Source organism: Accipiter gentilis, chromosome 16 (genome assembly GCF_929443795.1).
Source record: "Accipiter gentilis chromosome 16, bAccGen1.1, whole genome shotgun sequence".
NCBI lineage: Eukaryota > Metazoa > Chordata > Aves > Accipitriformes > Accipitridae > Astur > Astur gentilis.
The window spans coordinates 2,589,433-2,610,750 of NC_064895.1; the positions used below are offsets into that span (position 1 = coordinate 2,589,433).

The following is a 21,318-nucleotide window of genomic DNA, read 5'->3' on the forward strand; positions in this document are numbered from 1 at the left end:
AAAAGGGGTTTTGAGATGGACTGATATACTTGAACAAGTCGGGTGGTTGCTCTGACTCCCCTAGTAATTAGTTCCCTATTGTTAGAAGTTTATGCAGGTACATCACACACTTGGCACTGCCCTTCATACCCCCTGGGAGCCAGGCTGCTGGATGTTGTATTGGCTGGAAGCTGCATAGTAAATGAATCTTAGACCTTCTCCCCTGTGCCTGACTCTTGCCTTGGCGTGCCCTGTGTTTAGCTTCCAGGTGTTTTGCTTGCACAGTGGGGAGAACATTGAAGTCAATGGCAGACCTCCCTTTGGTGCTATGCTGTGCCTGTGTGTTTTGGCTGCTAATGGAGAGATTCAGGAAATGTGAATGAGGAGCAAAAATCTGAGCCTTTAACTGGGCAGGGCCCTAGGAAGAGTGCTTGTTATCTGCATTTGCATTTGCTGTTCCATGTCTTTAATTAAAAGGTCCACAAAATAGAATAAATTACATATGCATTTTTATTAGACAAACACCAGAAAGTGAAGAGAGACAAACAGTCATGGGACACATTTTATATACAAAATCCAGCCAAAAAATGCTGAGCTGTAACAAGCAAGTTGCAAATTTAAAAGAGTTGGGCTCATGTTCAATAGCAGAGCCCTACACGATGCATGCTAGACAACACAGCTGAGAGAGAGTTCCTAAAGTGAGGCTCCTGTGCGACAAGACATAGGGTTTAGGTGGCCCTCATTCTGTTGACCCCGACTATGCTTTAGTAAAGGACCAGTGTTAAGGTGTTTTCTGGCGAGTGAAAGCATCTGAAAGGAAACTTTTAGCTTCTGTAACTTCTTCTGGTGGAGGAGGTTGAGACAAACTTCACACTGGAGCTGCTGCCGCCTCCAAGGGTGGTGCTGCTAACCCCAGGACCACTTCCACAGCTGAAGCTGTTCCCCATATTGCAGATTCCCCCTCCCATGCTGAGGTTACTTCCTCCTCCGTATCCCGTCCCCACAGTTGTTCTGGTCACGGCTGCAAGAAGGAGAAGGAAAAGCGTTCAGTTTCTCCGGGCATTGGCTTCTTGGTGCAGAGACACACTAATGCTTAAATAAGGTAATTGCATATATTTTAGAGACTTACAGATATTCACTGGGACACCATCTCCAGCCAGCCTGTTAGGGGACAGAACACAAAAAGGTAAGAGGATAAGGAGTCTGTTGATAGTGGGGGAAAAAACCAGGGTACATTTCCTACAGACCTTTGGGGAGAAAAATAAAAACTTGGCATGTTTCAGGGATGCTTCCTGCAATGTTATTTCTATTAGCTACGACAATCTTCCCCCCTCCCCACCCCCTAATGCCCTGTTCAGCATTTCAGAAATGCTGAGCATCTCCAGTGCTTGCATTGCTTTGCTCCTCCAACATCAGGACTAGAAGGGCTGTGTTTCCCACCCACCTGCACTCCTCGCCCTCCAACAGCTTTCTGTAGGTCGCGATCTCGATGTCCAGGGCCAGCTTGACGTTCATGAGCTCCTGGTACTCGCGGAGCTGCCGGGCCAGGTCAGCCTTGGCCTGTTGCAGAGCATCTTCCAGCTCGGCCAGTTTGGCCTTGGCATCCTTGAGGGCCAGCTCCCCGCGCTCCTCAGCATCTGCGATGGCCGCTTTCAGATTTGCACACTACAGAAGAGAAAACCCCAGTCAAATTCCCCATACAAGACCTAGACTTGTTCTTTATCTACCCTGAAATCACAAGGTCTTATTCCAGCACCATCAGCTTAATCATTTTTTGTGACAGTTCTCTTTTGGAGAGAAAAAGGATCAAACTGAGCAGAACTTGCCTAGGTTGCCTCTGATGTTTTCCTTCCTCTGCCTTGCAAGTCAGGGTGTAAATTGGTTAAAAGTGTGGGGTTTGCTGCTTTTTACCTGTTTCTTCACACTGTCGATTTCAGACCGCAGCCGCTGGACGTGGCGGTTGAGCTCAGAGATCTCCTGCTTGGTGTTACGGAGGTCGTCCCCGTGCCTGCCTGCCGTAGCCTGCAGCTCTTCGTACTGTCACAGAGAGAGGAACAACCAGTCAAGATAAAATCCATCCTTTTTGGAGTAACCCAGGTGCCTGAAAGCATGGCTGCCTCCTCGAGCCCAGACTAGCAGCTGGAGTGCTGCTGTGCAAGATGCAATATTTGAGAAGGTTTTCTTGGAAGAGTCAGTCTGTATCTGTTCAAGATAAGACATGAAGATAACAGCACGGAAACCCCCAGTTTCTTCACCTTGGTTTGGTACCAGGACTCTGCTTCAGCCCGACTTCTGTTGGCGATGTCCTCATACTGCGCTTTGACCTCCGAGATGATGCTGTCCAGGTCCAGGTTTCGGTTGTTGTCCATGGTGAGAACAACAGAGGTGTCGGAGATCTGGGTCTGCATCTGAGACAGCTCCTGCAAAGTGCACGGGATTAGGTGAGCTAATTCACTTGAGAGAAGCCTTTTCATCCTTTCAGATGAGTGTGCAGACCTGGGAGAGGCTACAGATTGTTATCTAAACAGCTAAAACAGTTGGTACAACTCTAAAGAGGTAAAGGATTTAGCATCTCCTGGGGGAAGAAATTACAGGCTTTCAGAGGAAAGGAGGAAGGGAAGGGAAGCTCTTAACTGAGGGTTGAAATGTCTCGGGAGGTGGTTGTACTCACTGCTTCGTAGAGGGCTCTCAAGAAGTTAATTTCTTCAGTCAGCGCATCTACCTTGGCTTGTAGTTCCACCTTATTCATATAGGCAGCATCTACATCCTGGAGGACGAGAGATTTAGGTAATGTGTCTTAAACTCTTATCAGCAAGTCAGGAACACGCATATCTCTGCAATAACAGTCCAGGGAAGAAACCGTAAAAAAAGCTTTTGGAATATGAATGGATGGATTTGTGAATGAATAGGTGATTAGAGCTCTACAAATAGTCATCAGATGGTGTTCTGTAATTTGCTCTCACCTTCTTGAGTGTCACAAATTCATTCTCTGCAACTGTACGCCTGTTGATTTCATCTTCATACCTAATGGAGGGAAGCAGAAGGAGCATTTGTTTAGGCAAGTAACAGAGGGAGGTGATTTTGGTTTGCTGGAATGAACTTCCTTAAGAGCATTTTGCATACAATGTTCTTTTCTCCTACAGAGCATCTGAATAAGAGACCATGAGCATGTTCCTAGGCTGAACTAGTTAAAACAAGTACATCAAAAAAATTTTAAAGAATCTATTCTTTTTTTCCTCTTTCTGGCCATTAGTCATACTCCTTCTGCCTGTCTTAAGCAAATTAAGCATGCTGTCCTGAAACTCTCAGACCTACCATGTAATTTTTTTTTTCCTCAGTAGGTAATTTAGTTAATAAGTCTTTGATCATATTCTAAATTATTCCCTAAATGTTTGTGTATTTGGATCTGTTACTCCGTTACTGTTTATCTTGCGAAAATGTCACAGTCTTCGCTGTCAGGAATTCCTGTGTCCCGGACTCTCCTGGATCACCCAGTTGGCTTAAGGATGTGGAATAGAGAAAGGCTGCGCCTACCTAGGTAAGTAGACCACTAGCTCAATAGACTTACTTTTTCTTGAAATCCTCAACCAGGTACTGTGTGTTGACGAGCTCACCCTCCAGCCTTCCCTTGTCGCTCAGCAAACTGTTCAGCTGCATCCTGAGGTTGTTGATGTAAGTCTCGAAAAGCGGCTCCAGGTTGTTCCTAACTGTTTTCATCCCCTGCTCCTGAAGCAGGCTCCACTTGGTTTCCAGCACTTTATTTTGTTGCTCAAGGAATCGGACCTGCAAGCAGAAATATCCTGAAGATGTTTTGAAAGAGCAGAGATTATGGAGAGCTTTCCTTGCAAATGGGGGAGCTTGGTACTGGCTGAGGTGATGAAGTGCTCTTTCCAGCTGGTTTTCATAGCCAAATTTTCATCTAGTAGAAGAAAGAATTTGCTATTTGACTGCAGGGACCCTGCTCAGTATTGCAGACAAACTCTGGAATTACTACCTATTTTCTTGCACCTTGCTTCCCCTTTGTTGCTTTGCTAAATCAAGACAAGGTGCATGCATTTTGTGTGAAAAGTGCATGCAAAATCAGTTAAGGAGCAAAACAGGGTTTGCACTTTTATTAAGAAAACAATAGTAAAGTGCCATTTCTCCTTCTCTTCAGTATAGCTCCCCCACCCTACAAAGCACCCAAAATAATGTAGCATTTTCCTTGAAACCGAAGAGAAGCTGCTCAACCGGAGGAGAAATCAAGCAGATGCTCTTGTGCATCTAATACAGTTAACAAGGAAATGAAGTAGACAGACAGTGTCAGATAGGATTTCACTATTTTGAACTAACAGTCCAGACATGCTGGTACTGTTGCAGTGGTAGCTTTAAATGCCTTTGAGGAAATTCAAGCAATGAGAAGCTTATTTCTCCTTAGTGCCAATTCATGTGATTACTTTCCTGGTCATTTTAGGTGAGTTGCTTGCATCTCACTGTAACCATCTCAAAAACTGTTATCAAGGCTCCTATAATGCACAATGGAGAGAGCCCAACATCTCCAGAAGGGTGGGATTGTCTTCTAGAGATTCCTTTCTCCACTGCCTAAGAGATGTCAAGCAGCAAGTGAGGAGGACCTCAAATACTGGATGATTAATTCATAGCAACCACCATGTAGCAGGTACCATTCCCTGGAGTTTCTGCGGACTGGGCATCTTCCAGTCTCATTTCTCACTTCTATTCCTTCTTGATCAGCTTATGTGCTCACAAAGCAGCTAAGAAAAGAGTCCCCATCAAAAAAATCAGGACAGGATATTTAGGGAAGCTCATGTCTCACCTTGTCAATGAAGGAGGCAAATTTGTTATTGAGGGTTTTGATTTGTTCCTTCTCCTCCTTTCGGATCCTTTGGATGCTGGGGTCAATCTCCAAGTTGAGAGGTTTCAGAAGGCTCTGGTTGACGGAGACTTCGTGGATGCCCCCATTTGGGAATCCAGCAGCACCCATGCCACCACCAAAGGCACCATATCCATAGCCAAGGTTAGCTGGCATGCCAAAGCCACCACCATACACGCTACCAGCGCCACCACCAAAACCTGCGGATCCATAGAAGCTACCACCCCTTCCAGCCACAGAGATCCTCTTGCATCCACCAACATTGTAGAGGCTTTTGCTTCCAAAGCCACCACCAACCCTAGCAAACCCGCTGCCAGCATTGCAGTTTCCAACCCGGGTGACAGAGCATGAACTGAAGCTGGTGCGGCAGGTGTTTGGGACGATGGCCGAAGCAGCGCTGAAGCCACTTCTTCCCCTCTGAATCCTCACGGTGGACTGGCGAGACATTGCTGGCTTTTGGATTGGGATGGATGCTACAGCAAGAATAAAGGAGCAAAGGTGCTGGCCTGGAGCAAGGAGTAGGAGGGAAAGGAGAAAGATGAACCTGTGCTCTCCACGGGCTCAGGAGAGCCCTTTTATGCATGTATGAGACTGGGATGGGTTTGATGAGGTGGATCATCTTTCTGATTAATTAGGCTTGGCATGTCCAACAGCATTCTGGAGAGTGAACTCACTCCACACACACGCCCTTCTGAAATAATATAGCCAGGTTCTGAGCAACAGTGGTATTGTTTGGGAATAACTGTCGCCTTTTGCCGTCTTTGTAGACAGCCAGACTCTTTGCCATATCAAAGCGTTTGAAAGTTGCAAAGAGTCATGTTGGGCACAAGGAGGAAAACACCATTCAAAACGCGTGTCACTCAACACCTCTCTCATTTGAAAACTTCATCCCTCAGGATTGCTTTTGCCCCTTTTCTGTTCACAAGCAGGGCTTTGAAAAGTTACAGTCCCTTGTGTGTTAGGAAAGGGATCTGTGTTGGGCAGAGTAGCATTTTACAGCAAGCCCTGCAGAAAATTGTTCAATCCTGGGATATTGTGATATGTCCTGCATGGTCCCCTCTATGCCACCACAATATATCTGCAGAAATAGTTTTGCTTCCATCCCGATAAAGGCTCAGCTCCCCGAGCTGACCTCTTCTGAAAATCCTGCTTCTGCAGACTTATTCTTCTGTCACTGAAAAAATACAGGAATAAATATGAAATGTTTTGACAAGGTCTTTTGTTCATGTGTGGATTTTGACAGCTGCTATTGAGCTCTATCACAAATAGTTGTGGTAGTACCTCAGCTTTGAAGATTTGGAGTTCGGTATTTTAGCAGGGTGGAAACAAATAAACAAAAAAAAAAAAAAGAGGAGGAAAGATTGTGGGAATGGGAACTGTTTTGAATCCACTGGCTCTATGGAAATGGAGTGCTCTGGGGCTGTTCCCAACTCACAGTTTATAAACACGACCTAGTTCCCTGAAGATTTACTCAGCTCTTTCAGCACTGCACATCTGAAAGTGTGATCCTGCCTGCTTGAATCCACTAGGAAAGTGCTCTACAGGATTCCCTCTGCCCAGATCCACAGCAGTGTGGACACAGTAAGACATCCTGGATCTTTCCTTTCTCAGCCACAGGTACCAACATAGCCCTTTGCTTTGCATTCACATAGCAGGTAGTTTGAGTAACAAGTCGAATAGCAAAATGTGAAAAATAATTCATTTTGAGGGACAGCAAGTGTTTCTGGCCCTCAAACTGTGTTTCGAGTTGTTCCAGGAAAAGATGATTCATACATAATTTGTTTATACAAGAGGGTGAACTTGCAAACGGTACCCCCCCGAACAGCTTCCTCATGTTGTCTGTGAGTCTGAGCAGCTGCTGGCTGCAGGAGAGGAACAAGATAATATTGAGGAATCACCACGGTGGAGGGGTGTTGTGCTTCGATCTGCCCATGTCTCGCAATGTACCTGGGTAAAAGAAACTCCCAGAAATACTTTGCATCCCCATTGTTTCCCCAGCTGCTTTCTTTCAGATGGATTGTGTTTGCAGTTGAGTTTTGAAAAAAAGGGGGAGTAAATAGCAGTTTTTAGTTTATTTTGGTGTCTATTACAAGACTGAGCTTTTATTGTAAGGAAGGGCCTAATCCTGTAATTTTTGGCCAGTGGGGCTGTCTCATTGGCTGACTGTCTGCACGTTTGCGCCCATGGGAACTGGAAGTAAATGGATAACAACCAACAGGTCTGCATCTGAAAGGCAGTGGATTATTGATCAGCCTTAGGGTTTTGCCCACCAATTGACAGATGTCATGACTTGAATGCATGAGATTGATGTCCTGCACACGCAGTATTCTAGATTCATATAGATGCAAGTCCCAGACAGCAAGATATTCAAACGCAGATGCAGGTTGCCAGCCTTCTTAAATGCCTACCTATGTCTCCTGTGGGAATTGCTGTCACGGGTGCTATCCATTTTCCATCTCGCGTAGCTCTGACTATCTGAAATCTTTTCTGTATTCTTGTGTATTCAGTGGAGATCACCACCAAATGGCAGATTCTTCCATCCTAAGGTAGATGGATGGAGAGGCCCCTGAAGATGGCTTTCCACCTTCACCAACACTATGTGGGTAGACCAGATAGCTGACTCAGGGTGTGCCGAGTTAGCCAGGCTGAAACCCACCCTTGGTTACTAACAGCGTGATGCGTCAGTACTTTCCTTTTTTCCCTCAGGCTCCTTTTACATATGAAACTTGTCTTTTTTGGCTAAAGAATATGCCAACTGCGTTGGAGTCCATTGTTAATAATAGTAATAATACAGCTCCTCCAACCAAGTAAAAAGAAATTAATTTCTTTCCATTTCACATTTGCACTAGGGTGGAGGTGATGCGGTTGTCACTCATCTGGAAGGAATTTGAGAGGTAATTACAAAAGGCAGAACTGTGAGCACAAGGAGCTGTAGCTACAGGTTTGGGGTATGGGGTGATGGCAAGGGGGGCCCCCACCCTGCTCTGTTGATGAAACACAGGGTTTCCAGGTAGCTCCTGGGGGAGTGTCTCCCGTGCACCCTGCAGCTCCAGGCACGTAATGAATTTGCTGCTCTGATGCAGATAGCTTGCTCTGATATGGACTTTTTCTCCTCCACCGGAGGATAATGCTTGTACTCACTCAAGCTGCTCTGTAGTTTTTCCTCTTAATCAAACAAAGGGAGCTGTGTTTGGGCACGTCCCGGCAGGTGAGAGCCCCCCTCACATGGCAGAGGCCATCTGCACGGTTGAGCAGGCTCCAAAGCCTTTTTCTTCCCTTCCCCCTCCTCAGTTCTTCCTACCGGGCTGAGCAGAGGGGGCAAGCAGCAGCAGGTGCAAGTCCCAGACCAAGAGGCAGGAGATCCCTTTACACCATGCTGTAAACTTGAGAGTAAAGGCTTGGCTGAGTTCGTTTCTGGCATCATGCTGATATCAAGGTAATAACTCTCCTGTGAGATTAGGAAAACGAGTTCTGACTCCGTCAGGGCAATAAAGGCAGCTCCAGCCCCTTTAGTGAGAAATGTGGACCATTTTCTGTGTACCCAGCCAGTGAACAGGAAATACCTCCAACAGCTTTTCATCACCTCCTCTCCATCTCTCTGCACTGCTGCTCCTCTCCAGCATCCACCTTGGAAGCCTTCACCTGATGATGGATGCCTTTTCTCAGACAAGGCTGAAATTTTTAGAAGTGCCTCTGTGTGTTTTGTTTGCAAAAATACATGTATTTGTAAAATAAGAGCGTGTCTTACTAACTTGGGTTGGTTCACCTGTGCTACCTAATCTCAGCTTAATTATCAGTAAAGTCAAGGCTGTAATTTAGGTTAATTGCTTAAATTAAAGCCTTTGGGTTAAACTTGGGCTGCTAACCTAAATTCAAACCCTACTCATTTTGACCCTAATTTACTATTTCACCCCAAGCTAATGAAGTCCTGGTGGTCACGCTGAGCTTTTTCCATGGGGGACCACGCAACTCGCAGCATCCCTGAGCTGCGGGGACGGGCACCTCTGGGAGACCTCCTGAGCAGGAGGCGAGTGTCCATGAATCTCATTTCCCGAAGGGATGAATTAGGATGAACTCCTCAGAAGCTTTCCCATAGGTGTTGCCCCGTGATGGGTGTTGCAGTCCTTTGAGCCTGTTCCCAGCAGTATCTGGAGGCCAGTCAGCTATAGCTACTAGATGACTTTGAAGTGTAGGTGTGACCTGCTTTCTCCAGATAATTGTTTTCTGGGCTAGCACAGAGACACCGATGCAGCCCAGAGTTTTGGAATAACTTCGCCTTCATTATTGCTGTTGTTGCCAGATGCTTTATACAGACCGGGGAGGTCTCGTTTCCCCCTGTGGCTTGTTGCATTTTGAAAAAGCCTCTGACCTTAGGTGGGTATTAGCTGATACCTCCTTTATCCTATTCTGCATGCAACATTGGTGTCTAGATGGTGGTACCCGAAGAAACCTAAATATCTCAAATTGTGTTGTAATGCTTTCTGAGCTTATCTTTAATCCCCGAGTAGGGCTGCTGGGGCTGCGATCTCCACTGAGCTCCATGTGGAAAGCAAGATCTTTCAACACTGAAGGTTATCACAGCAGGATTGCAGCATGTCGTCCTTTCTCATGGCCCCAGGGTATGTCTTTTCTCCCGATAAAGAAAACCGAGGCCTGGAAGCAGTGTTGCTGGAAAGTCCCGTTATTTCGGATCAGCTCTGTGCCTGCACATGGCGTGTCCCTTGGCTCCATCCTGCACCGAGTGCTGCTCCTGGTTCGCGTTTCCTTGCAAAGAGCCATAGCGCTTGTGCGAAGTTCAATTTCTCCCTATTAAAACAAACCAGATCCGCAAAATGCTATTCTCGGAGCCGGTAGGATAAACCCCGATTATTCATGTGTCCTGGAAAGTGTATCCAGTCACGGTGCACCAATTTTCTGGGGCCTCATGTTCATTTACCATGCAGTGCTATATTGCACCGCAGGTGAGCCCGGAGGTCCCCGCTGCTGTCCTGCGGCGCTTGGCATCACGAGCAGCCGGACTCCGATCTCCAGCCACTCTGGGCAGTGGGTTGTTGCTGCCCGGTTTAAATAGCAACGCTCAGACTGAACATGCCTTGCAGATGGAAGCTGGGAATATTGTTCCGCTGCTGGTTTTGCTGCGTCCTGTGTTACCTTCCCTGCAGCCATTTCGTGTCTTATTTCATTTGCAGGCTGTGTAAACCATTTGCAAATTAAAACAAAATAATTGTCTTTGATGAAAATTCTGCTTTTGAGTCAAAAAGCTGCAAAGTTTCATTTGGGAAATGTTAAGGGGAGATGTTTCTGCGTTCCACAGACAGGATCATTCCCATGGGGAACGTTGCAATTAAACGTTGGTTTTAAAAAAATATTTCACCTGATGTTTTAAGTTGCTAGCTAAAATTATCTGTCAAGTTTGACTTGAATATGTGAGTTTTCCAGGTCTCTGCAAATCAGAAGAAGGTAACTAGAAGGTGACTTTTTGCATCTGTTGTCTGCTTTCTCAGAGAAGAGGTGCCAGGGTGGGCTCTTAAAAAGCTTCCTGTGGAAACAGAAAAAAAGACCAACAGCTGCTCAGTGCTTTTTTCCCTCGGTAGCATCCTCACCCTCAGACCGCGGGAGAAGGACCCGGCAGCAGCCTGTGGCACCAGACTGACGGAGGCTGCAGAGATGCCCAGGTACCGCGGGGATGGGCAAGGGCTTGGCAGTGTGGCTTACAAACCAGTTTCGTGGAGGGTTCGGTGTTGGTGGTGGCCCACGTGTTGATGCAGCTGACGGCACAGCAACGTTTTGTGCGCACTTCTGTTAAAAACAAAACCAACTTATATTTGACATTTTCAATAATTAAAAAAAAAACAACAACAAAAAACACAACAAAATACAGTTTAGCAACAATAGCCCAGTTGGGATGCCCTGCCTGTTACAAATGCCTCTGCTTTGCAAGCTTCACTCTATTTCCTTAAAACAGTCTAAGAAACGTAGTCAGATGCCTGAAAACTGATGCAAACTGTTAAATGAATGAAGCCCAACCCATTCACCCTTCACAAAACCTCCTCTGGTGCAAACTGCAAGTCTGGCTGCCCCGACTTTCCACAGACACCATTTCCTTGCCCCTTCCCATGCACTGGAGGGAAGATTCATGGGTGTGAGCCCCACTTGTAGGACCAGCAGGGCTCGGAGCCCTTTGCAGGGCAGCACCATGCCTTTCTCTTACTCTGGGTCCCCACCTGCTGGAGATACCACGCTGTGTTGTCCGGTGCTCGCACACCTCTGCGCAGCACGATGGGTGTACAGGGTCCCATTGACTCAGGAGCTGGGAGGTATTTCCCTGCAGTTGAGCGCTCCAGCACACCGTGCATGAGGTCCTTTTGCCTTGCAGATGTGGCTGCTGCCCCCCCCCCCCCCGTCTCTTCTCACCCCTTGGGGTCCTGCCTGGGTGCACCCCCAGTTGGAGCTTGCGGGGGATGAGGGGTGGGTTGGTGGACACCAACCAGTCTCCTTTTGGGACCAGCGTCCCCAGTGGGCTATGGGACCTTCCTCATCGGCTCCCCTCCTGCCCCAGCCCCTTCCTTCACCCTTGGTTCATGCTCCAGCTTTGGGGCTGGGTTCCCACCTCGCACTGCGCTTCCCAATTGCTGCTGCCAAGACTCGTGCCCGGCCCTACAGCCGGCACGAGTAAAAATTGGAGTTCACTATGGGATGATTTTGGGGGTGTGGAGCGTCCACCTACCATCTCAAAGTGACACTTTGGTATTATAGAAAATACCAGCGTTGCTGTTTCAGGAAGGGAATCTTACTTTGGTACATGATGGCAGTGAAAACATGGCACCAGGACAGTACTACTCTCCCACTGAGCTTTAATAAATGGTAATCCCTTCTACATGGAAAGCAATCTTCCCATATTCTTCCCTGTGCTTTATGGTACAGAGGGAGCCATAAGGCTGAAAGCTTCTGTAGAGGGGTGCAGGAGCCGGGGCACGCCAGCAGAGCCACGGGAGGGAGCCTGGGAAGAGCACGGGAGCCTGGCCGAAACCCTCCGACGAGGCAGGTCTTTGAAACCTCCCCAGGGGGGCTGGATGGGAACTGGATGGGAACTGGGAGGCTGGGTTCTGCAGGCACCTTGGAAGACCTCCAGGTTCATTCAAAGTGAAGCCGAGGCCCTGAAACAGCCCTTCCAGAGGAGCAGCTGGGATATTTAGTGAGATATTTGCATGTGCTGGGGAAACCTTGATATGCAAGCACTGCATGTGCAGATATTGGTTGCTTCTCCCTGTGTCCACCCCTCTTTGCTCGTGCTGCCCTCCCTCCAGTTGCTCTTTCTGGTTAGGGCGATGTTCGGCTGCTCCGTTCCCCGTTTGATGCCGTTCTCGCTGCGTCCTTGCCGTGGTGCTGATGCCAGAACTGGGCTCCTCTGCCATAAGATGTCCTACTGTTTGTATCGACCGGTGGCCTGGCTGAGCCATGCCCCACGTGAGCTAACTCATGAATCCCAGCTAAACCTTTGGGAATCACCTTCCTTTTCCCACTCGCCTGTGCTTTCTCACTACTACAGTGACGGGCAGAAAGGGCAGCTTTGTAGTTAACCACCGCAGTGGGATTCATCCAGCTTTTGGCTCAGCCCTGAGGCAGCTTTTCCTCCCCATGTCTCAGTTCTCAATCCATCCCACCCTCCTCTCCACTCTCCCCATCCTGTCCCAGAGCCTGAGTCCTAAAATTGAGTTTTGTTTCCTCAAGGCAACGATCCTTTCTCATGAACTACCTACAGAGAGTCCCCACTGCAGCTGGAGCACCGCATGTATCGATACCCAGATTAGCAGAGAAGAAAAGCCAAAAAGCAGCAGATTTTAAAAATGACAAATGCTCTTTATTGGACCATACAGTATGGTAGGCCTGGAAGTGGAGAGGCAGTAGCCATGAGGGCAAGGAGTTAGAAATCAGTGTGGCAATTCATATACACAAAAAGCAATAACCTTTCCCACAGGTGCCTGAGAAAACAGAAGGGGCTGGAAAAACTCTTTAGTTGCAGACAAAATATTTGGAGGTTGTAACGCGTGTTGCAGGCAGAGGCTTTTAGAGCATCTTGGAGCTCTTTTCATTGCTGAGGACCCGGGACTGTGGTTTCACAAGGCTGTCGCCCTTGTTTTAGGAGGAATGAAGCGAATGTGCGTGGCCGAACGCGGCTATCCCCGCTCAGCAAAGTGCTTCCACTTTGCTTTAAATGTGTGACTCCGGGGGACAAACAAGGGCTGTGCTGAAAGAGGGCCACCACCGGGGTCCACGACGGCTCTCCAAAGCCCTGTCGGTGACCTGTTACAACCTATCCTTTAGCCAAAGGTGCTCCAGATTCTTGCGGTGGGGTCCTGGTCTCCCCCCCGCTGCCCCAAAGGTGGAGGGTGAAGGACGGAGGAAGGAGAGGGTCTAGCGCAGCTATTTACACCATTGATTCATAGGGCAGCACTTGCTTTCAGAAGGCAGGAAACACGCCGTCGTCCGGGTGGGGAAGACCCCCTGCTCACCATCCTTATCTGACGGTCTTTTTGGTAGTGGTGGTCTTGGAAACGATCCTCACACTGCCTCCCGTGCTGGCACCGATACCTCGGCTGCTCCCGGAGCTGAAGGTGCTGCCCCCGCCGAAACCTCCGCTCCCACCTCCGAAGCCGCCGCTGCTGCTCACGCTGTAGCTGCCACCGCCGCCACTTCCCATGCCGAGACCGCTTCCCATGCCGAGACCGCTTCCCATGCCGAGACCGCTTCCCATGCCGAGACCTCCGCCCATGCCCAGGCAGCTGCCGCCGCCACCGCCGTAGCCCATCCCGCTCGAGCTGCTGACCACGGCTGTGGGGAGACACAACGCACACCCGCTTTAGGGTCCTGCCAGCTCCCCAAGGTTGGGGGGGGGACCTGCACCGTCACCCCTGCGGCCGGGGGAGGTGAGCGAGCAGGGGTGGAAGCCGGAGGGAGATACTTACAGACGCTCACGGCTCCGACTCCCTCGCCGGCAAGCCTGTTGGGAAAGGGGAAAGTAAGCAATGATGCCAAAGCACAGGCAAGAGAGAACGTTAGGCACTGGGGCCACCTAATTAGACTTTTGTGGCCTTCAGTAGGAACTGTGCTCTGGTGGGGTATGTCTGTATCGCAGGTGAAAGGTGACAATGCTCATTTTTATTAGTGCGTCAGGCGCCAAGAGCTGGAGAAACCAATCTTTTCCTACAAAGCTCACAATTTAAAATATCCCTCTCTCTGCCCTTGTTTTACATCACTTGGTGCTCCAGCCCCTTGGGGTGAGCTGTCTCTCGAGCAGCATGCAACGGGTCCATGTCCTTGTCCCCACCTGCTCTCCTCTCCCTCCAGCAGCTTCCTGTAGGTCGCGATCTCGATGTCCAGGGCCAGCTTGACGTTCATGAGCTCCTGGTACTCGCGGAGCTGCCGGGCCAGGTCTGCCTTGGCTTTCTGCAGAGCATCTTCCAGCTCGGCCAGTTTGGCCTTGGCATCCTTGAGGGCCAGCTCCCCGCGCTCCTCTGCCTCAGCGATGGCTGCTTGGAGGCTGGCACACTGAAAGAGAGGAAAACAGGTAGTTGTTTAACTTGGGCTACTCCAAACTGCTCTCCTGAGTATTGCTATGGTACTGTAGGTACTGGCTGGTGGCTCCCAGGATGGCACTGAGAGCTCCCGATGGGCCATTAGGAAGGTGTCGTAGGGTGGGTGACTGGGGAGCTGCAGCCATAATCCTGTCCCCCAAGAAAAGGGGAGACATCTACACCTCCTTGCTTTGCTACACCCCTTTGCTGGGGTAGCTTAGTAGCACACAATTTGCTTCCCCCAGCAAGAAAGCAGCTATCACAGCACATCCTTGCACTGAGGGACCTTTTCTGGTGAGCAAAGACAGAGTTGGCCACGTCCTCTTTAACGCAGGGGGAAAGCTTGGCCTTCCAGCCCTGCTCCAATGCCAGGACCTGGCTCTTTCGGCTGTGCCTGGCCACCATCACCTCCTGCCTGCCCTCCACCATGCAGTAGCTGCTCTGCAGGACCATCCCCCTCCTACCTGTTTCTTCACGCTCTCGATCTCATTCCGCAGCCTCTGGACCATCCGGTTGATCTCTGAAATTTCTATCTTGGTGTTACGGAGGTCATCGCCGTGCCGCCCAGCGGAGACCTGGAGTTCCTCGTACTTATAGGTAGAAAGGAGGAGAGCGCTGGTTAGGCACCACGGGGCTCAGGGAAGGGTGAGGGGACTTCAGAGCACAAAGTGCGGGTCTGGATGCAGGCTAGGGTGGGGGACAACATTCCTCTGAGCAACCTGCCCATGTAATAACAGCATTTGCCATTAGTTGTCAATATATGCTAGGGCAGCAGCTGTTGCATTGCATAGAGCACCTATGGGTTGTCACCTACTGTTAAGAACCTGGAAAGGAAAGAGGAGTGCTCTGTGTCTAAGGCCAGACCTACCAGTGACTCCTTGTGAGCCCAGGGTCAAGGCATTTAAGCATCTTGTTCCTTGGTTTCACCACAAGGAATATAAGGCTGGTCAAGTGTAGTGGGTCCACAGGTGGACAGTGGGGATCTGTATGCAAGAGCCTCTTGCAGCAAGCACAGAAAGATAAATTAATCTCCGGTGTAATGCTGTGATCCTTTCTGTGTTAGTCCTGCCTCCCAGCAGCTAGTGTGATGCCCCATGAATCACAGAATTCAGTCTGTCATTCTGGTTACCCACCTTGTTTTGGTACCAAGCCTCAGCCTCGGCCCGGCTCCGGTTGGCGATGTCCTCATACTGAGCTTTGACCTCTGCAATGATGCTGTTGAGGTCCAAGTTACGGTTGTTGTCCATGGACAGGACGACGGAGGTGTCGGATACTTGCTGCTGCATCTGGGACAATTCCTGCAGAAGATGGAAAAAATGAAGTTAACGGTCTGGTATCTGGGATGGAAACTATGCAGATGAGATGGCTTGGGAGGCCTTTCTGCCAAGCCATTTTCTTGCATTTTCCCCTGCTCTGTCTCTATCTACTCTTCTCTATCTTATGGCTGCATTATAATTTCAAAAAGGCGGTGGACCACCTTCTTTTTTACTGCTGTACAGCACTAAGCGTGGTGGCTGGAGCTTATGAGCATGGAGAGCTGTACGGCAAGGAGCTGTGGAGGATGCTATTGCAGGGAGGACTGACTGCTTACCGCTTCGTAGAGAGCTCTCAGGAAGTTAATTTCATCTGCCAGCGCATCTGCTTTGGCCTGCAGCTCGACCTTGTTCATGTAAGCACCATCCACATCCTAAAGAAAAGAAAACCAAAGATTTCTGATGAAACCACAGACCAAAGGGGCTTCAGAACACCAGTGGGACCATCTTTCTGCTTCCAGGTCTGTAATTCTTTAGGCTTGTTTTTATATTGCTATAATCAAGGTGGGGTTTTTTTTCATGTAATGTTAGATGTTTACTGAGAGCCGCAACCAGGTTCTTGGGCAGAAGGCGAAGCTCTGACTCACAGGGATGTGACCAGAGACAGACCTGAACTGCGCCACAAGAGGCCAGATGGTTTGCAACTGCAACTGGAGGAGCTATCTTCAGAAAACAGGGCAGCTCCATTGGCACGGAGAAGGTTATGCCCATTCATGGCCACAGGAGGACCCAGCCCAGGTTGTAGCCTAACCCAGCCGTGAGGTTAGAGGACCCCAGCTCCCATCAGCTTTGCTTGAACTCTGTGCATGCCAAGTTAATTTCATTGTCTGTCCCATAACTCCCAGTTCACTCACCTTTTTGAGGACCACGAACTCGTTCTCTGCACCAGTGCGCCGGTTGATCTCATCTTCATATCTGTTAGGATAAAAGAGTGAGAGGGTTTTGGTGGAAATGAAGAGCAAAGCCAGCATGGGAAGCAGACAAGGGACCACTCCAGTCCCAAATCATTAGTTATGGCTCACGGATATATTCTTTACTCCCACTTGTTTAAAGTCCAGAGCAGATGCAGAGCAATTGATTACTGACTCTGAACCGGCAAGACTCCACGATGTGAGTAGTCACAGCTAAAATTAATAGATTTTAATCACTGCGCTTAAAGTCAAGCTTATATATAAATGTGTGCAGGATCAGAGCCTGTTTCAGTAGGAAGCAGGAGCAGGTATTCTTGGTGACCGTTGCCCAAAGCAAAGTTATGCAAAAGGTTTTCAACGAAGCTGCATTGCAACGCCTACAAATATATAATAATGTAACAATTTGATATTTGATATTATAATAATGCTAATGGATCTGAATAAGCCGCTGCAGCATTTAATTAAAAAAAAAGTCTGTGATTCTTTAGCCATGGTTGTGCAAGAGCAGATCATTATGGCTCAGACTGCATTTCTGTGGAACTTTTTATGGCTCTGAGCAATATCTTCTCATCAGATAATCAGGGCAGGGCTTAGCTAGAAAGTAGACAAAACATGTAGGCTCTTGAGGCAAAGACCTGGATTTTAAAGGCAGGTTCGTGCCAGTCCTCTAACTAATATTGGCAGAGATATCCCTGCAGATGGATCTCCAAGCGGTCATGGGAAGAGGTGGAAATGAGCCAGTGGACTGGGAACCAACTCTAGACTTGAAATAAAATGCATTCTCTTTCCCAGGCAGTAGCTCCAAAATCCAGACAATATCGTTTGTCATTTTTGGCCTGATCAGTATTTCTAAAAGCCCATAATACATATCAAGATCTGAAATGCACCCAAGTACAACATAGCAGAAGCTATGTCAGTCCATCCTGTCAGCTCTAAGTGCCGTCTCCCTGTCCCCACCCCAAATCTGTCTCTTCACATGCTTAGCTATCTAATACAAACATATTTCAGGCCTCCAGGGTGTTTTTCTCAAATTTGCACTTGGCCAGATCTGGTTGAATAAGGAAGAGATTGTTCTCGCCAGACTACAGCCAACTAAAAATGAACGGCCTCGCCTAAAAAAAACACCTAAATGTCCCTTACAGTCAGCAGACGCTGACTAGCACATCCTTAAAATGATTCATCCCACCTCCGCTGGACACTTTATCTCAGGATGGGATTAATTGCCTCCCCAGGAAAATCGTTTCCTTTGACAATGGTCAGAGAAAAGAGCTGAGCATCTTTCATGTGATGGGAGCTGAGCAAGGCCGAGCCCATGCAGGTCACCCGGGGCCCTCTGGAAAGGCTGGGATTTCCTTTGCAAAAAGAGAAATGGGGGATTTTGGAGCTGGCAGTTTATAGCTATGTTTCATTCCCTTTTTTCATGTCCATTATACTCATGAGTTATGCGTTTTTCTGTCTCCAGGTGTATTATTTGGGGAGACTCAAGGGATCAGTCCGTGACCTCCGTTACACTGGAGCAGCTTTCCACGGGTGCATGAATTCTGTGCTAAACACTGCTCCTGCACCTAAGAAACCTGGCATAACTAGAGGTCATTCGGAGACCAAGTTTTGGTTTTGTAGGTTCATTTTGCAAACTGGAAGAGGAACCCAGTGCAAACACAACGTGTGCACCAGCGAGCGTGAGCCGCCTGCCCTGATTTTCCCGGCTGTTATTCATTTATGCTACAGAGCACGATTTCTTACTTGTTCTTAAAGTCTTCCACCATGTCCTGCATGTTCCTCAGTTCAGAGTCCAACCGTCCCCTCTCTCCCATAAGACTGTCTAGCTGCCGTCTGAGGTTGTTGATGTAGGCTTCAAAAAGGGGCTCAAGGGATTTCCTGGTGACTGTGTGACCTTGCTCCTGGAGGAGGCTCCACTTGGTCTCCAGCACTTTGTTCTGCTGCTCCAAAAAGCGCACCTGGGGAGAAACAAAAAATGGCACATGCTGAAGCCCATGTGAACAATGCACAAAAAAATCCTGCTGCTGGGAAAAGGAGGGATCATTCAACACGGAAAGAAAAGGTCAAGAGATGCTGGGACAGTCGTGAGGGAAATTTTTAGGATCTTCCTAATTCAGGGCACTGGATTCTCAAAAGTATCAAAAGCAGCTAACATGTTTAGCGAGATTTTTCAAGAGATATTAAGCAGGCCAAATGCCTGTGTTTGCATCTTTAGGTGTTTCGCCCCCGCCTAGATGCTCAGCCCACCTTACTGGTTTAAACTGGTGTTATCCCCTTCAGTTGTGTAGAGCTTTGCCATTTTACAGCCAGCAGAAGATCCATCCAGCCCCCGGAATGTTTTTTACAGGGAGGAGGGAGGTTTAGTTTTTCAATAAGATAACGCACTGAAAAACTCATCCTTGCAAAGAGGAAACATAAGACAGTTCTTAGTTTTCAGCCAAACCCACGCTGTTTGTTGGCTGGGATTAGTCCAGGCAAGCCCCTCAATCCGAAGGAAGTTTCTTCCTGTTGTTTTTTTCCCGAGGCAACTGATAATATGCATGGCTTGATGCTTAAGACCAAACTCTCACCTTGTCAATGAAGGAGGCAAATTTGTTGTTCAGCGTCTTGATCTGCTCACGCTCCTGTGTTCGCACCTTCTGGATTTCCGGGTCGATATCCAGCTTGAGGGGTGCCAGGAGGCTCTGGTTGACAGTCACTTCATGGATGCCACCAGGTGGGCAAACAGGGAACCCGGGGCCACCTCGACCACCAAATCCGGGACCTCCCAGCCCAAATCCACTGCCCAGCCCATAGCCGCCACCACCACCAGCTCCTCCTAAGCCAAAACCAGCGCCTGCTCCACCACCATAGCCAAGACCAAAGCCAGCTCCTCCACCAAAGCCGTATCCGCCACCGGCTCCGCTCCGTAGACCTCCACCGACCGAGCTGTAGGAAATTCTTTTGCTTCCACCTAGGTTATAGAGACTTCTGCTGCCGAAGCCACCACCAGCTCCAAAGCCTCCTCCACCTCCGGCTCTTCCTCCTCCAACTCTGGAGACAGAGATGGAGCTAAAACTGCTTCTGTTACCACTGCCACCTCCTACGATAGCAGAGCCTGAGCTAAAGCCCCTCATGCCCCCTCCAGTAGAAGATCTGAAAGAGATCCGACTCATGGTGGCTTGTTCAATTGGAAATGCAAAGAGCAGGAGAGGGGGAAAAAAAAAAAAGGCTGGTGAATAAAAGCTGCGCGGCAGGAAAAGAGCAGAGGGCAACGGAGACAGAAACCCCTGTGATGGGAGAGCTTGGGAGCCTCCTCTTTTATCTGCTTGGAAAACTTGGCACGGGAATTCAGAACTTGACGTGCCTTGCAGCAACTTGCCTTGTCAAACACACCTAGGCTACGGCGAGGCGCTGAAAAATGCATTGTTTGCAGGCAAGAAAGTAACGGAGCGAGGGAGCTCCCCCCTCTACCAAAGCCTGCCCCGCTCTGAGTCATGAAATTAGAATTGAATGGGACGACGACGCGCTGAGGTCTGTGCTCAGAGGCAGGATGCAACACGATTCTCCCAAGACCCTGGGAGCCAGTTTTCCTTAGGCAAGCAAAGGGCTCGCTCTCTTGAGTAAGGCTACTTGCACTAAAGCTTTTGCAAGGTGAAGTTTAGGGTTTAACACGTTGGAGAGCAAACAGGGCAACATAAATAGGGGCTTTTCCAAGGCCGCCAGCTCTGGGACTGGACATGCATGTCTTCTTGTCGGCTTGGGAAAGCTGGGGCTGAAGGTGGTTTTACTTATCAGCGCAGCTCTTTTGATTTATTTTGGAAAAGGGATCTGAATGATCACGGGCTTGCAGAGATGAGCTGAGTGGAAGTTGTCTCGTGGCAGTATTTTCTGGGATCTTACCAAAAAATTCTCTCCCCTTGTGGCAGGGGAAACTGGGAAATTGGCTAGCATGGCTAACAGCAAGTAAATCCCTTTTCCAAAAGAACTTTAAATTACATTAAATAGTACTACAAGGCTTATAAAATAGTTATTAAAAAGTTGCTTGAAATGATTGCTCTTCTTTTGAATCTTCTTGTCAGGCTCAGGGTTCAAAAGCTCCCTGTGAAGTGGTATTTTTATCACTTTTTTTCACCCTCCTGTATTTAACCAGCAGTTTCCACGTCATTGCTGGCTCTCCAAGATGTTCTATGAAGGGGAATTCACCCGCTTTTCTTCCAGCTCCCGCCCACCCTCTTCTTACTCTGCTGAGATCATTCAATTCAAAATTTTTTCTAAAATAGCTTTTGCCTCTTGATCTTGGGCTCTTGGGTGAACCCTCGCCCAGGAGCTTCAATCCCCATGCTGAGGCTGGGTCATGCTTTAGGATGGCGTAAAGGCAGGAGAGCTGGAGACCTCTTCTCTTGTGTCCATGAAGAGCTGGACATGGGTTACAAGAGAAGATAATCCCCTCTCTCCCACCCAAAATACCTCTGCAAATTGGATTCTGCCCAGCCGCATCCTTGTGCCGTGAGGGCTGCCCACCTCGGTCATGTTATGTGTCAGATAAAATAATAGTGCAGAGCAGAGAGATGAAACCCCGAGCAGCTAAATCAAAAAGATTCTCGAAATCAGCTACGTGAGCAATAAGTACAGGAGCTTAATCCAAAATGAGCAGCTTAAGGGTATCTGCTGCATCTCATAGCTTGTTT

At 48.6% G+C, this 21,318-nt stretch overlaps 2 protein-coding genes across 2 annotated transcripts; both read right to left on the reverse strand.

Moving 5' to 3' along the window:
* Nucleotides 1-464: 464 nt before the first annotated feature.
* On the reverse strand, nucleotides 465-6,027 carry LOC126046733 (keratin, type II cytoskeletal 6A-like). Its single transcript, XM_049819522.1, has 9 exons — nucleotides 4,793-6,027; nucleotides 3,548-3,762; nucleotides 2,943-3,003; nucleotides 2,651-2,746; nucleotides 2,235-2,399; nucleotides 1,891-2,016; nucleotides 1,424-1,644; nucleotides 1,109-1,140; nucleotides 465-1,000 (listed from the first exon to the last, which is right to left on the reverse strand). Exons 1-9 carry the CDS (start codon nucleotides 5,294-5,296, stop codon nucleotides 804-806), a joined length of 1,617 nt encoding a protein of 538 aa, XP_049675479.1. The 5' UTR covers nucleotides 5,297-6,027; the 3' UTR covers nucleotides 465-803.
* A 6,795-nt stretch (nucleotides 6,028-12,822) lies between these two features.
* On the reverse strand, nucleotides 12,823-20,728 carry LOC126046723 (keratin, type II cytoskeletal 5-like). Its single transcript, XM_049819500.1, has 9 exons — nucleotides 19,219-20,728; nucleotides 18,392-18,606; nucleotides 16,592-16,652; nucleotides 16,016-16,111; nucleotides 15,558-15,722; nucleotides 14,889-15,014; nucleotides 14,178-14,398; nucleotides 13,816-13,850; nucleotides 12,823-13,681 (listed from the first exon to the last, which is right to left on the reverse strand). The coding sequence occupies exons 1-9, from the start codon at nucleotides 19,801-19,803 to the stop codon at nucleotides 13,368-13,370; spliced, it is 1,818 nt and encodes a 605-aa protein (XP_049675457.1). The 5' UTR covers nucleotides 19,804-20,728; the 3' UTR covers nucleotides 12,823-13,367.
* Nucleotides 20,729-21,318: the final 590 nt, after the last annotated feature.

What these genes read in the sequence shown, in the direction of transcription:
- LOC126046733 (XM_049819522.1), bottom strand. Translation starts at nt 5,296, where the DNA reads ATGTCTCGCCAGTCCACCGTGAGGATTCAGAGGGGAAGAAGTGGCTTC. An exon ending in TGAGAGCCCTCTACGAAGCA is followed by an intron (nt 2,400 to 2,650) that starts GTGAGTACAACC and finishes TGCACTTTGCAG; the next exon opens with GAGCTGTCTCAGATGCAGAC. An exon ending in TTGGAGGGCGAGGAGTGCAG is followed by an intron (nt 1,141 to 1,423) that starts GTGGGTGGGAAA and finishes GTCCCCTAACAG; the next exon opens with GCTGGCTGGAGATGGTGTCC.
- LOC126046723 (XM_049819500.1), bottom strand. Translation starts at nt 19,803, where the DNA reads ATGAGTCGGATCTCTTTCAGATCTTCTACTGGAGGGGGCATGAGGGGC. An exon ending in TTGCCTCCTTCATTGACAAG is followed by an intron (nt 18,607 to 19,218) that starts GTGAGAGTTTGG and finishes GTTTCTCCCCAG; the next exon opens with GTGCGCTTTTTGGAGCAGCA. An exon ending in GTGGAAGACTTTAAGAACAA is followed by an intron (nt 16,653 to 18,391) that starts GTAAGAAATCGT and finishes TTATCCTAACAG; the next exon opens with ATATGAAGATGAGATCAACC.